Source organism: Manacus candei, unplaced genomic scaffold (assembly GCF_025592945.1).
Source record: "Manacus candei isolate 608988 ecotype Guabito, Panama unplaced genomic scaffold, ASM2559294v1 h1tg000049l, whole genome shotgun sequence".
Lineage (NCBI taxonomy): Eukaryota > Metazoa > Chordata > Aves > Passeriformes > Pipridae > Manacus > Manacus candei.
The window spans coordinates 29,103,849-29,120,178 of record NW_026138097.1 but is presented as its reverse complement, the minus strand read 5'-3'; the positions used below and the strand labels follow the sequence as shown (position 1 = coordinate 29,120,178).

At 35.1% G+C, this 16,330-nt stretch overlaps 1 protein-coding gene across 6 annotated transcripts in view; it reads right to left on the bottom strand.

Moving 5' to 3' along the window:
* Positions 1-16,330, bottom strand: part of CTNND2 (catenin delta 2) — a 627,538-nt gene that overhangs the window by 370,198 nt on the left and 241,010 nt on the right. For all 6 annotated transcript variants that reach the window (XM_051799301.1, XM_051799302.1, XM_051799306.1 and 3 more), the window contains one exon: positions 15,513-15,625. In XM_051799301.1, the coding sequence (XP_051655261.1) occupies positions 15,513-15,625 (113 nt within the window). The remainder of the gene's footprint in view (positions 1-15,512; positions 15,626-16,330) is intronic.

Sequence of the window (16,330 nt, the reverse complement as noted above, 5' to 3'; positions counted from 1 at the left end):
AGGTCCATCCAGAGGACAAGTTACCTATAACGTATGTCCAAGGTCCACCCAGGTGACACAGCAAAACACAGGACTGAAGACAAGGCTACCTACAATGGACATTCAGTGCTCATCCAGGAGACAGGACTGGCAATGGGTACATCTACAAAATGGCTCCATGGCCTTAGGACACTGACATTTGGTCTCAGTGTCATGCATCTACCGGTTGAAAACTAGCCCACAGGACAGACATGGAAAGTTTTCTAGAAAGTTGAGCATTATTAGTGCACCGTTCTGCAAATTTATCTTGCAGGTAGGGGAAAGGATGCTCACACTCTTCATTTATTTATCATTGGTCCCTGAATGCCTTACAGATACTATGTTCACTGCAGACAAAGAACACTATCATAGGTAACTTAAATTGCTCTGGGTAGGGTAATGAAATGGAAATGACATTAAAGACACTGGTGTATAGCAATGTAATGTTGACACATTCATTTCAAGCACAACCTGCCTATGTATTTATAGAGTAATATAAACAAACTGAAAAGCAAGTTCTGTGTCACTGTCACTCTCACAGCCAGTCTGCAAGTGCAGTCATCTTGTACAAAGTTCAGAGAGAACAAATGTATTGCTGTTTGCTTGCAACACTTGGTAAAACTGATAACACTATCTATCAGGGAAGTAGTATAATTTTCTGCAGGTAAAGCACTGGAGTACATTCAGAAAGGCTTTTCAGGTCTAATTATTTCAGAGAACACTTAAATAGTCCCCATTAAATAACTCCTCATCATTTCATTTGATACAGCTCTTCTCCTTTAAAGGTACTCTCTAAAAATGTCTGCCAAAGCTCTGTATTTACAGTCAATAGCTTGCATTGAAATGAGATCTTTCCTTGACACCACTTACATTTTATTACACAATTATCCTATGCACAAGGGAGTAATGACTGGTTCCTTGCTACAGTACAGCAACTGTCACTGGTATGTCTTTATTATGACACAAGAGGAAGCATAAATTAAAAGTTTCAAGTGCAAAACAGATTAAAACAATGAAAAATTCATAAGTGGAATAAGAACCAAAAGGAACAGTTGGTGTTCTTAGCAGAGTTTGATGTCAGGAGAGGTTTTAATGCTCTTTGTGATGATAAACACCTGTTTAACTCTTAAGAACAGTTGCAGAGGTCCACAAAACCACAGAAACAAGGGGTATATCAGAGCCTGTGGATGCAGATTTGTTTCCTAACACTTGAGGCTGACTGCAATCAGACTACTGGTTACGTTAATTAATTAAAACCATAAATTTGATTCTGAGAAAAAGAAAAAAACAAGCTATTTATATAAAATAAATTTTCTGTAGTAATTATTCTATAGCTTATGAATTTAGCTGAAATATGAAAACAATCATATGCTGCAGCACTGAAAGAAATTTAATTTGAGCAATAATACATTTATTTTCTTATAGTAATATTTTGAAATCCCTGTGGTTGTCATAACCTCTAATAATGTAGTGAGCTTTTTTAACCTCGTTTAAAGAAAGATATATAGGGAAAATAATCAGCACAGTGTAAAATACCCAATGCAGTCAAAACTGGCATTTTAAGACATTTGGAACTGAGTTCAACAAGTAAGGAATGCCATTTTAGATGCTATATTTCCCATAAGAGACTGTTTGTTCTCATGTATTTTAATGTTTTTTTCCTTAATGTTAATAGCTTTGCCCCTAACGTTACCAAAAGGCCATCAAGATGACAGTGGAAAAGATAAGAAAAGTCACACTGACTGTGCATAGTGTCCTGTCAAATAACTAAAGAAACTTTATTCCGCATTCATTGCTCCCTCACCATTTCTTTCATTGCAAGCTTTCCGCTCAAAGAGACCTGGCCAAGCTTTTCTAAGCAGTAGTTCATGGTGGCTCTTTCCCATCAGGCTTCATGCTATCACATTGCAAACCCATAGACCTAAAAGATCGTAGTTTTAGAAAGTCTCCAACTTCAAAATAAAGGAGGTATCACAGTGTGACAATCTTGGCAGAGCACTGATGCCACAGAAGAGAATGGCTGCCTTGGCAGAACTGAATGCTTCATTCAGCCTGTGCCCTTCCTTCATGCATAAAGCTTTTTTTCTTCCCCCCACCCCCATTCCCCTGCATGTGGGAACAAAAGAACTGAAAGAAGGAAATCAACTTATCTCCATAGGGTACAGCATCTAGGTCCCATTCTTTTACAAAGAAGCATGACAATTCAACAGAGAAGTAAATCTTCAATATTTATCTCAGTACAAACCATGTTATAAAAAGCAATTAAGAATTCACCTTGGACCATAAAACTAGTCCATTAGAAAATGACCCTGAATTTCTGCCTTGACGGTCTTAAAAATGTTATTCCTACAGATTTTCAAGGCTCTGAAATTCCTCAAAAGAGAACTTGTAATCTAATAAAAGTTGTTAAAATTTAGCTATGATGGTATTGGCCATTTCAAAGTCTCCACGTTCTCCTGCCATTCCATCTTACGAGAAGCACCAATGTCAACCCAATGCTGTAAGGTGAGTTTGGGTTTTTTTTGATATTAACCTCTAACTATGGCATAGTAAGTTAAAGTAAATATGGTCAAGCTTGTGAAAATCAATATAGAAGCTAATCTACAGAATATACTTTTACCCATGCATTTAGTATAGTTATTTTTACTTCCACAGTTCTTTTCCATAAAAATGACGCAACATTTAAAAAGGTGAAAACAAAGTCATTTTGTAACTTCTTTACTCAAGCAATCCCATTGAAATTATTGAGGTCCCTGAACTGAAGACTAGCTCAAAGATTTGTATCTTCCATTAAAAGGCTTCCTGCCTGCTTTTAGTCACACTGCATGGTACTCCTCTTTGAGATTTGGCTGTAGTAAAATTAAGCATCAGTCTAAACAGTTTTAATGGATTAATTTTTTAATAGATTATTTGCAAACTTCAGCAACATTGGTGCAATACTTTCAGACTGAGCAATTCAAAGGAACCCAAGGCAGGAAAGCAAACACATTTCATTGAAAAATGATAAAACATTGGCTGCAATAAGTGCATGTGTTTGCATATAATATTTTACTTATAGCTACTATCAAGAAATGTAGCATGTAGTATTTCTGACAGACCTTCATGGAAGTACTTTATTCTCTCAGACCCCACCTATTTATGAAAGTGTTACCATTTTTTCCAAACTATTCTACATCTTGTCTTCTAGCCCCAGATTCTGACCAGAGAACCATTACTAAATGGCATATGTTAGCAGAACATATAGGAGACTATTATCATCATGAAGTGATGAAAAAGCTTAAGAACACAAAGTGATTGATTATTCCTGTAGAGCAAAGAACGAGATATCTCCAAAAGCCAAAAGAGAAAGCTGTAAAGAGATTCTGCTTTTGCTGAAGAAAGTAGATTGGAAAGTCCTATATCTCCTCATAGATCAGCTGAGAACCAGAGATGATCAACAGGAAAAAAAAAATCTCTGTTGTTATCAACACAACTTATTTTTAAGTGGGTTAATTGGTAAGGAATTGCAGTTATTAAGACTTCAGAGCCCTTGGATCTTGAAACTTATGAATATGACATCATATTCATATACATTATTATGTATATCATATTGATATACATAAATTATTTACCTTGTCACACATTACAGGGTGGCAAAACCATTGAATCACACGGAACAGACCACTCATCAAAAGACCTACACCTTTCTAGTACCAATAAAAGAGAGAAGGAAGGAGAGAAAAAAAGGCTATAAATATGACAAGAAGCTAAATATAAACAGAAATGTTAACAAAAATACAGAAGCAGTTGAAAACACTAGATTTCAAGAAGTACAAATATTATATTAAGAATATTCTTGTAGTATCTTTCATGAGATGCCTACTTCTATATTTCACAAGCTAAATTCAAGCCATTTGAACTCTGAATAGCAAAACAGTAACATCAAAACAACTTACTCCTGAGTACAATTTGAATAAAAAAGTAAAACAAACCTTTAAAATCCTACCTTAATAATTGGATTAGATTAAGACTATTTAGTACTATTATTGCTTAGTATCAATTAATACAGCTTTAAATTATAACAGGATACAGTAAAAAGAAAAATTGGGATCCAAAAAATTGTACCCCAGGCTGGCTACACTCTTAACTAATCATGTGCTACTCTTAAAACACTCAGTAAATGTAGTACTGTTTTTCACTAAAATCAACATTAATGCACAAAGCTGTACATTAGCCATAATATCTTTCTAAATGACTAGCCACAATTATATCTCTTCACTATATATATCCCGTATTATTTTGAACTAAATAAAAGTATTTAATAACCTACATTTTCAGTAAATGCCTTAAATAGTCAAAACTTGACAAGGGTTATATTATGCATGGTAACAGGGTTTTCTTTAACTTTTATCGTCAAAGGATAAAAATCATGCTTATTTAAACATTGCTGATGTTAGGAGGTTCCTGTCACAGATTCTTTTAATAACATGAACAAGGGCATTTACTGTAACTACATCAATTTCCCTTTCTATTTTTGGGGTCTTTTCTATAAGCTGAATATAAACTGTCATCTAAATTCATTGCAATGGAATAAAGCAACGTAGTACTAGTGCCTTGTTGCAAAAACAGAGATTAATTTTAAAACAGCTGCGTATTCCCAGGCCACTAAAATAAAACCACTTAGAGGCATTAACAGATTTTTAGTTTTATTTTGTTCTTTCCTCTGCTACATGGATCAGAAAAGACAAAAGCCAAGTGATTTAACTGGAAAAAATTGTAAAAAAATAAAGGCATGAAAAAGATTTTTGGGTAATTTTTTCATTGCACAGATGCTAGGACTAAGATTTATTAGATTTTATTAGTAAAGTTGGTGGTAGCAACCTTTATGTGGATTTAAAAAACAGTTCAGAACCAGAACAAAAGTGAGTTGTAGTACAATCAGATTCTTACAGTGGTAAGGAGGGTAGCACACAACATCCTCCTATTTTTAAAACTTCTAATATGAGCCAAAAATAAAGATGCAAGAAAGGTGAAGGTCTTGAAAAGTCTTTATCTTCATTGCATTCTTAATTACAGCACTAATTGAAAACACTGGGAGAATCTGAGAGGAAAGGATGGGAGAAGAGGTGGATGAGAGAAGAATACCCATTAATAAAAGTATTATTCTTTCAACATCTAACTTGAGATATTTTTTAAATCCTAGAAAAAAGCCGGGAAATATAAATGCTGCTACAGGAGCTGTTTCTGACTGACTTCTGTAATTTACTGAACGAGCTACACCTTGTTTTTCAAGAGTATATTTATAAATACCACTGGGTATAGATAAGCTACATCTCTTTTGGTCATCTCTCCAACAGGATTTACACGGACTGGACTGAGAAAATCAGAAAGCTTTTTGCAAAAGCTGTTCATACATATGTGAAGTCACTTATGCCCTGACGTTTACATATCCCTGAGAAGCAGAATGCAATATAGTGTGATGTAATACATTTAGCAAACTAAGAAAGAAAGTGGAGATGATGACTACTTTAGTATTAGTAGGGTATCCTGTTCTCATCAGCAACTCGCAATGATTATTTCCTTCTAACAGCTACATTTATCAATTTACATAACTACATTTCATTGACAAATTATTTGGTCATGAACTTCCAAAGATCTGCCAGAGCTTTCTGTGAATCAACTAGAAGGGGAAAATTGGATAGCTGAACTACAAAGCACTGATTACAACTGGATTGGTCCTATGAGTGTAATAAAGAAAATTCTTGTAGTGTTCTATATCTACTAGTCTACTATTCTGACTAAAAGTGGCTCTATACAGACTAATGCTGCCAGGCCAATGTTGTTGAAATGCTGTTATTGTATTAGGCTGAAGTGGTTGAAATGGGTCTAGATTTAAATATTACTTAGAAACTGGTTTTTAGAATAAACCAATTTCTTCACAAGGAATATAAAAGTGAAAAAGAACAGCATTATACCATACAACTATTTAATCTTGATCTAGTTGTTTCAAAATAACAGAGCAAATATAAATGCAACATTTGTACCATACCTGGGAAGATGGGGTATATCGTTCTACAGAGAGTGCAGAAATAGAGAGCTGGTGTGCAGAACAATTTTGTCATTTTTCTACAAAATCTTTTGTTTGTACAAACAAATAGTGTAGAGAACAAGGCAAAAATAGAAGGAGTAAAGCCAGAAGAAGGAGGCAGAGTATTTATTCACAATTAACAAGCTCATCTACCATGAGCTGAAAGCATGAGGGACTTAAAAGACCCTTTAAGTTTCACATATTAAAATCTGTAAAATCTTCCTGAACTGCTGAAATGGCAAAATGCCTAGAGAGCATCTAACATTAGCCATTCAAAGTATGTTGCTATCCAGTTCTGAGATGCCTCTGGAAACAGAACTGTGTTCATTAATGCCATTTCTGGAATTCAACTAAATATACTAGTAATACCTCCTGAACACTTCTGATATTTGAAAAACATGAGTATCAAGGAAGGCATAGTTCAGTTTCTGCTACAGAACGATCACAGTTGTAGCAGCATCATCACAATGTTCATGTCAGTCCTCAGAAGAAGTATACAGACAACACAAAGGATAATCAGGACCAATTCTCTTGCAAATTATCACATATGAGCAAGGAGAGATTACTTAATAATTAAGAGTAATAGAACTGTCAATTTCTAAAGTAAGAGAAAAAAGAACAGAAAAAATATCAACCTCAATTTTTTTTTAAAAGTGATTTTATAAGTTTTAAATTTCCCATATCAAGCACTACAACTAAATACAACAAAATTGATATTATTTTATCAAGACAGATCATGGCAAGACACAGGATCCACTTTTACTGTGACTGCAGAAATTGCTGCAGTCACAGTAATGTTGGGAGGAGTATATTTTCAAAGGCTATGAGTACTGTGAAGTCTGTAACTTCCACCAATGCATTTTTATTGAAAATCGGTTTTTTAAAATGGTTTGGAAAACAACGGTGCTTTTATTAAAACCAAGAACCCAAACAAAGCCATCTTAATAGAAAAACAAATTAGTCATTTAATAGGGACAGATAAACTAGCCTGGATGAGGTTTCGGCAGGGAGCCTTAGTAACTGTTCCCATATCTGCACTTGGTGAAAGGTGATCAGGACTTGTCAAAGCAAGGAAGCGCTGAGAGCAGGAGGTAAGTGCTTTAATTTGGCAAACTGCAGTGTTTAGTGAATTAGGTGGAATATAAATTCAGGCAGTAAAGAAGAAAGGTATCGAAAGAGAGAATGCTCAAGAGAGAAGTCAAGGTTACCTACACAAGGTCAGATGGTGAGAAGCAAAAGGTAGGGGTAGTTAAAGGAGAGAAAAATATTGTGTCTGACTACAGTCATTCTTTGAAGTATTTTTTTGAAACTCCACACAAAATTGGTTTCCTCAAGAACAGCAATAAGATTGGCTTTGTCTTCACCCATTTAAAAAAAAATAAAATAATGTTTGTCTGGAGCTCTGGAAAGCCTTCAGCTGGTTGCATTTTGACTTACTTCTTGTACAAATGCATTGTTATACAACTTCTCTTTCCCAACCATTTAATTTCTAAACTGCTTGGGGGATAAATCATGTTTGTGTGGAGGGACAGCTGTTTACAGGACCAACAGAGTTTCATAACTTGCAAAATGTGCATCAGAAAAAGAACTATCTATCTACTTATAATAGCTGAAGGCGATCCAGTGGAATTGTACCTACTTCTGCTGCCTAATGCTGCTGTTGTAAAGATTCATTTGAATCCCTGTCAGGCATTCTCTGCTTCTTATTTCTCTGTACAGCCTTTCAGTTGCACAGGGGGCCTAGTAACCAGATCCGGAAACAACACAAAGATGTGGTGACTGCTCATAGCAGCAAATGATAAGATCTCTTCAGCAATTACTCCTGATTTCTCAGATTGAGTAATCAGGATAAAGGGTATTTTCTGCTTTCGTCTTTGGTCCTCCAGCTGTAAGGAGAGACCATAGTTCTCTGGCTCTAATGCCTAATCTGACTGTCCTGCTCTTGTCTAGACTTTGCCCGTTTCATTTTCCTTATCCTGCTTCATCCCGCTCTTCACTTCTCAGAGTATCCTATTTTGACAAATCTTCACTTTATAGACTGAACCTAGCTTCTACCAGATGCCTCATCCACATTTTGAACAAATTTCTCTCCAATTCCCCCCTCATACATGCATTTATTGGGATGTTAAATGCACCTGGAGATCTGCTTCTTGACCTCTTGCCACTGGACTCAAAGTACCCGTCCTTATCCTGACAACATGGAGGGAAGGATGGGATAACATTGAAGAGACTTCCCTCCCAGCTCCAGTACTCTGCCCTATAGTACACCAAAAGAGACAGAAGGCAAAAAGCATTATAGGAAAATAGGGACTTATGTCTGTGCAAAGGTATGTTTAGTTCCTCTGTTAACAGCCATGTCTTTTGATGCAAATTTATAACAACAACAAGAAAGATGATGATTATTTGAAATTCCCTTCAAAACCTCAGTATGTGCATTTTGAAAAGGAAATATTCAACCTGGAAGGTGCAGTTTGTCAAAATACAGAAACATTTAAATCTTAGTTTAACACAAACCAGCAGGCAACTTTAATGACAGACAGCACTTTGGTCTCTGTCCACAATTTCTCAGAAGTGACTCCTTGAAACACCTTGGATACCTTACTTCTGTTTCAGTGTTTGACATCAATTGCCTTTGGCCATTAAATATTGTCACCATCTTACAGGATTTGTTCTCAGCCATAAACCAGCTACTTCTAAGATATCATAAAACCACTATCTAGTACCTTTGACCCACAAGCAGTAAGCACTGAAAATGAACTTTCCTGGACAAGTTTTATCAAACTTGCCTGCGAATACTCTAAATTCAAGAACTTTCTTATAATAAGGCATTTTCTTCCAGTATATCCTCAATTTTGTCTTCCTCCAAACCTATCCAAAAACATTTTGACATCTAATAAGTAAGGATGGGAACAAAAAGAATGTTGTCAAATTATTAAAGCAGAGCCTAGCAAGGTATCGTAAAAAAGAGAGCTAGAAGGGCTGTAGAGAAATAAACCTGTCACTTGTGCCCCATTCTTGACAGATATTCTACATGTCCTTAAGTTTCAAATGATAGTTTTTATTGTTTCCTTAGGCAATCTATTACTAAGGCTTATCCATTCTTAGTGGTAAACTGAATTGCTCTGATTTTCCAACAGTTTGTGAACAGTAATCTGAGAGTCTCGCTTTGTAAGACATAACCGAATTTTACACGGACAACAATGTATTTCCTAATACCTGTATTTCCACATTTATTTCAAATTAGTGCAATGCTCTGTTGTCAGGCTTGCAAAAACACGTTTAAATTGTGAATGCAAAAACTGGAAAGTTTTCAGCTATCTTTGTAATATGCCAAATGTGCACTACGGTAGATAATACACCTTCAAGTCCAGTCTTCATTGGCTCACATATGAGTAAATGCTGGCATGTAAAGTTTCTGCTTTTCCTGTTTCATTCTGCTTTTTTGTGGTTTTGCCTTTTTTACTTTTTCCTGTCTTGTTCCTGTGTTTCCTGCATTAGTAAACAGAAGACATAATGAAAGACTTGAGCTAGCTAACAGAGAATCTAAGTGACAAACGGCACTTAAAAGCCATTATAAGCCCCATATAAAGCTTTCAGACTATAAGACCCTTGCTTAGGGCACTAGAGAAAAAAAAAATATTCATATCCTTACTGTCATAGCGTCTCTGCAGTTACTTTGATGAGTTAAACTTAAAATTGATACCTTAATTTCATTAAGATGCCAGTGTTTGGCAAAGCTGAATAATGGAGGTAGTATCTCAGGAAGGTATTTGCCAAACAGAAGAAGAGGGAGAGCATCTGTGTTTTAAAGGGGTGTTTTAAAGTCTTGTTGCAGTTTGTGCCTTCAGAGACATATCTGTCTGGGAATGATATGACCCATACTACTACTGTAAAAGATACAGATGTACTGTAAAAAACAAAATTACACCAAACCTGATTGCTTGGACATATGCTGGAAACTTGCCTTTCAGCAACAGAAGCTTATTTGCTCCAAAACTATGAAACTGGTCAGTTCTCTGTGGAGGATCAATAGGACTAATCTGTTTTCTTGATTTGCCTCACTGTGGAGAACCATCACATAGAGCCCACAAATATTCTAGCAATGGAAATACAAAAAATTATAACATTTCACTTCATTTTCTTGCTTTTGTACCAACTTCTTATCTTGGTATTTTTTTAAAGCATTTTCCTGAATACTGGACATACAACACAGTGAGTATAGACAGGTTCAAACTTAAACTTCAGATCACATTGTTCTAAATGATCAGATCACAAGTCTGATATTTAATCCGATAAACTGTCATTCTGCAGAATATAATTAAGTAGTCACATTACTAATATGAATTGTACCAAGCGTTCCAACCAAAATTTATTTCCTATCATGAATATTTTCTTCAAATTTTCCTCTTTTGGTAACAGTCTCAAACTAATTCACTGACCAATTCTAATAGGATACAGAGGTCTCTACACCTCACAACCCAAAGATCAAGAGATACAAAATACAAGGTGATGCTGCAGTACTGAAAATACTAACCTCAGTATTTCCCTGACTTCTAAAACATTTTCACTGACCCGAACACTCTTACATGTGATAGTATACACAACACCAGGAACATCAACTATTGATGTCAAACTAGTGGAGGAAATCAGGCTTGGTAAAGCGTAACAGTTATCACAACAAGCAGAATCTGCCCATTCTACTTCTGGACAACTTACTGTACCCCACAAAACCCTGATTTCCAGGATTTCAGAATCATAGAATATGCTGAGTTGGAAGGGGCCCATCACAACCATCAAGTTCCAACCCTTGGTCCTGTGCAGGACACCCCAAGAATCACAGCATGTGCCTGAGAATGTTGTGCAAATGTTCCTTGAACTCTGTCAGGTTTGGTGCTGGGACCACTTCCCTGGGGAGTCTGTTCCAGTGCCCAACCACCCTCTGGGTGAAGAACCTTTTCCCGATACCCAACATAAACCTCCCCTGACACAGGTTCATCTGTTTCCTTGAGTTCTGTCACTGTCACAAGAGTGAAGAGATTGGTACCTGCCCCTCTGCTTCCCTTCATGAGAAGTGCCTAAATGCTGTGTTTGAGCTTGTAAATCAGTAGACTGATTTTCAGAAGTGCTGATTTCCAGCTATTACCAACATGGACACACATTAGCACAGTGACTAACATCCATCAGCTAGCAACCCTAGCAACTCAACACCTAGCAAGCCAGTAACAATTTTTGTTGTAGGTAATTTGATCATTGTAGAAGATGAAAGGTATAGGGAAGAATTCTTAAATAACTTAGCTAAGCTATAGGTTGAAAACTGACATGGAAAAAAATTAAAAAGTCTCCAAACAACTCCTTCTCCCCCCCCCCCAAAACAAACCAAGTTTATTAGAGTGGTCAAGCATTCAAACCACATTTTTTCATTCTTAATTATGGTCTGACAAAGGCTGCTTCAGATTCTTTTCTTCAGAGATTATCCAAATAAACTCCTTAACGATTTTGAATGTAAGAAAAATACCATCTTTTTAACTTTTTTCTAAGAAAACCTCTCTGGTTTTCTTTTGTTGCCTTTATTTTATTTTTGGTGGTGGTGGTTTTTAAAGGTATTTTTTTGGAATTTATGCCTTCTAGATATACCAAAGAACTCAAATAATGCAAACACTTCAATGAAAACATTCTGTTATACAAACTCTTGCACATTTTCCCACCATTTTGTTCTAATTGAACGTTTTCTTCCAGCTAATTTAATTTTCATGCTGGCTTAACAGTATTATAACCAAAAATAGGTTTAATAGTCAAGAATGGCAGGGGGTTTTTACCTCTACTACCTCGAAAACATATTTTTACTAGGATATTCTGTTTTACCACAAGCCAAATCACACATGCTAAGCTTTATACAAGATCTGGAAATATATCAAATAGTAGCATGCTCAACATTGACAAAACGCTCTTCAGGAGTGGAAAAATCTCTGCATCTTTCTGAAGGGTTCCACCTGACCTGGTCACTTATAGCAACACAAAATCATGGTAAGAGAACAGGGGGAAAACCACTATTAAATGTTGTTTTACCACAGCTAATTACTGAGACACGTAGAATTTGCGAGGAATGTTTTCAGAAACTTACTTTTTCAAAAACCTGCATGCTTTTATTGCTGTTTTTCATTTTATTTCAGATGAACTTTTTTATTAATTCAGTTGACAAAAGTTCATCCAAGTGTGTGTTGTTAAGCTTTACACAATTCACAGTGATCAGCAACAGTCTGTGACAAAACTTAAAGCTTACTGAGCTTCTGAACTACTAAGCAAACACACATTGCAGAATGAGATGAATTTTGAGCTACAGCATTTACTGTCATAAGTTTAATAAAATCTTCTCTGCCTATTGGTGAAATGCCTATCTTCTTAAAAAAATATCACTTTTAAAAATCCTTTTAAACATAGCCACGCTACTGGCTTATACATAAAAAAGTAAGTACAAAAAAACTACACTTGGCATTTTCATACATGATAAAAGCCCACTTCTCCAGTCTATGTAGGTCTAGGCTGTGGCAGCCTCACCTCCCTAGGCTACCAGATTCATCAATCGTTAATATTAAATATCTACAAAGACTACTGTATATACTTGTACAGTAAGTAACCTAACTAAGATCTAACACTGACAGCTGTACAGGAAAACTGCAATTGCAATTTTATTTACTTGACCAACTGTCTACCTATATCACAGTGCATTCCATCTATTTCTTCAATTTTCTTGAAAGATCTTATGGGTTTATCATTTAGACTTGCTGTACTTTTTTTCAGTGAATTTGCAAAAATTGTATCCTCCTAAGGAAAACATCACCTTCCTGGTCATAAAGTGTGAATAACATATGCATTTCTAAGAGAGAGAACTACATTGCAGAAAGCATATTCAAAGCAGGTATGCTTTCCATTTTATTCAGTTTATTATATTATGTTTTTGCTATTCTGCAAAATACAGAAACTTTAGCATGTTTCTTCAGGCACTCATGCACAAATGCCAGTCTATAAGCAAACACATACTGTTCACATAAAACAGTAATAAAGAATATCAAACAGAAACTTATTTTAAAACTTTAAGGATTTATTAACAAGTAAGTACAGTTCTTTAATACAGTTCTTAAAACTATCAGAGACTGAAGATCTCTAAAGATATGCTGGGATCTAATTACCCCCCGTACTAAAGCAACTGGGAGACTGATAAATCTGGCCCTGAAGGAATATACACCTCAGCCAAGGGAATGGAGCAGTATAGAGTGTGACTTGGCTCCTTATGGAATGTGTGATGAAATTTTAATACTCAGCAGGCTGAATAACGATCTGCTCAGAGTTTGTCAACAGAGAAACACTGTGGAAGGGAAGAGCTGTCCTACTTCATGGTCTAAGCATTTTATTCAGCTTTATCAGAAGCCATTGATTCTGCCTTTGGTTCACAGTCAAGAATCTGTTCCTGAAAAGAATGCACTCAAGTCCTTTTTGATACAATTCCTAGTGAATATAGTCCCCAATCTTATAAAAAAAATATTACATGTCAAAGATATGTCAAAGAATAAAACACCAAAGAAACATTCTCCAATCTGGATGAGCACTGGAAAGTCAGTACAACAGTCAGACATATATTTGACTTCACTTAATGTTTGTATTAGTTCTAAGCTCCTCTCATAATGATTTACAATTTTTAGGACAGAAAATTGCTTATTTAATATGTATGGGATAAACAGCAACCCAAATCAAACAATATTAGATTATTACTGCTATCTAATTGTAAGCTTTCAATCTTCTCTTCTGAACCACGGTATTTCAAGTAGTTTTTAAAATGTTTTAAGTTGAAATGGCCTGCTCATAAGTAAAACATTTCTGGGGCAAATTACAGATGTAAAATTTGCACAAAATAGCCTCTGTTATCCCAGGTACTAGCTTATTCTACACACAGATTAGTAGTCAAATTATTAAACTTCTTGAATAATTGGAGTGTCAGATCTCACTCAGAGTCAGCTAAGTGACCTTGATATCACTGATAACTCGAAAGTATAGCTTTATCAATAGGAAAAAAGTTCAACAACAAAACATTTCCTTCCCAACGAGAAATCTCCCAACATCTGTATCACTGTCTGGAATAATTCTAAAATAACAGCATTATTTAAACATAGTTCAGTATTACTCAAACACTGTTCAGACATAGCTTTCTTGAAATGCAGTCATACCACATATAAAATTTAAAGTCCTCGGGAAATGTACCTGACATGCAAATATAGTACTGTACTACATTGCCAAATATTAGCTATTCTGTGCTTAAATAATTCTAAGTAATACAGTTTCTCTAATGTTAAAAAGTCTAGATGGTGAGAAAGATTATATAAAAGAAGATTTTACCTTAAGGACTTCTCACCTGATTTATTAAGGATACTTAAAGTCAACTTCATGTACAGCTTCTGCTGAATTAGTAATTTTTCTGACTTCTGCCATTTTAATTTACATTCAGTATTTCTCTTACAACTTTGGCATTCTACTGAATAATTATTTTCTACTTATCATGGAAAACAATCATTTATTTAGTTTGAATTGCTTAAACTGAAAGACAGTTTCTTTCAGTAGTGATCAATACTTTTTGTATTTTTTCTATTATTATCATACAAAACTTGATACCGGGCTTGGCATGTTATACTTAACATTATGTATTCAAAAGATATCAGATTTCATATTTCCATTGATAAAAAAAAGCACAGGCCTATACAACATGATTTTTTCCTTGATCCTTGAAACTCAAGTACCACCATCTTTTCATTTATTAGGTTCACTGAGAAAACACAGTATCAAGAAGCTCAAAAATGCAAAGTCCCACTAAACTGACCAAGAGATCAGTTTCCTTTTGTTATAATTCTTAAATAAACTTGCCATCCTCCAAACAATGTACCAGAATGATTTCTTATATTGAAGAAAACCAGTGTGTAAAAGAAAGAGTAACACATATCATTATATTTTGATGTGAGTTCAGCAGCTTTAAGTAATTCACTCTAAACCTTTTAATACTATGAATGATGAAATTATGATTAAACAGGTTTACAAAACTTATCAATACATCTATGCAAATATGAAGCTAAAAAGCTTTGGCTGAAAATTACAGCTGTATTGGTGGTAGAAAAGGAGTTTTGCTGATAATTCATTCAGACTGCAGCAAATCAATGAATTCCAAATGTGACAACTATTTTGTTACTGGACACACAAGATACAAAATTGCATGAAGTTTTCTTTTTATAAAGCAGGTCAAAATGCAAATTTTCAAACTCTACTAAAATCTCATGCTCTCTGATGTACATTTTTTTTTTTTACAAAAAGATTATCCAGCTTGTTCTTGGTGGTAATCCATAACAGAGACAAAATTTACTAAAGAAATTAACAATTCGTACATTACCTAATGCTGCTCATGCTTCCAGTTTCTGATCCAAGTTTACATCTCTCCAGCTGGCTAGCTACAATCTGACGTTCAGCCTCGAGTTCTCGAGTCAGTCTCTCAAACTGCAGTTCCTGAAAAAATAAATTAAACCATTTGCTTTGACTTCTCTTGAGATTAAGAAGGAATTTCAAGACATAAAAATATAATTTGTGCAAGAACCATTAACATAATACCATATGAGGAAGCTTTCTTTTTTTCCCTTACGCGTTCATGGTTCAAATTTTTGTGGTGACACCTACCCATTCCTTCATACATTAAATAATTTAGGCCTACATACTACACATAGACCTCTTAGTAGCATCTTACTAAGCCACTTTAAATATGATCAAAAATGAGTGCAATTTGCACCACTGAGAAACATGCAAAGTTCCATGGATGATCGAGTGGTGACAACAGCTTCTGTATTAAAACAGACAACATCACAGTACACAGTAGTGAAATAACTAAATTGAAGGTGTGATGTTATGGACTGAGCACAGCTTAATTTCTGCATTTAATGATGTGCAGAAGGGAAACTCAAGCAATTTTGGACAAAAGCTGTACTAAAAATCCCGCTACTAACTGAATGTGTTTCTTTTTATTCTGTCAAGGAAATCAAACCAGTCCTACCAGATAAGATTTATCCACAGAGCTTATAAAGGTACTTATGAAGAAAGTTTGTTTTCATACACAGAGATTTTATTAAAAAAAAAAAAGAGAGAGAAGTAAACCCAAAATCCATACAAGTAAAATTTGTAAACAACTTCTTAAAGAGTTACATTTTCCACAAATTGTAG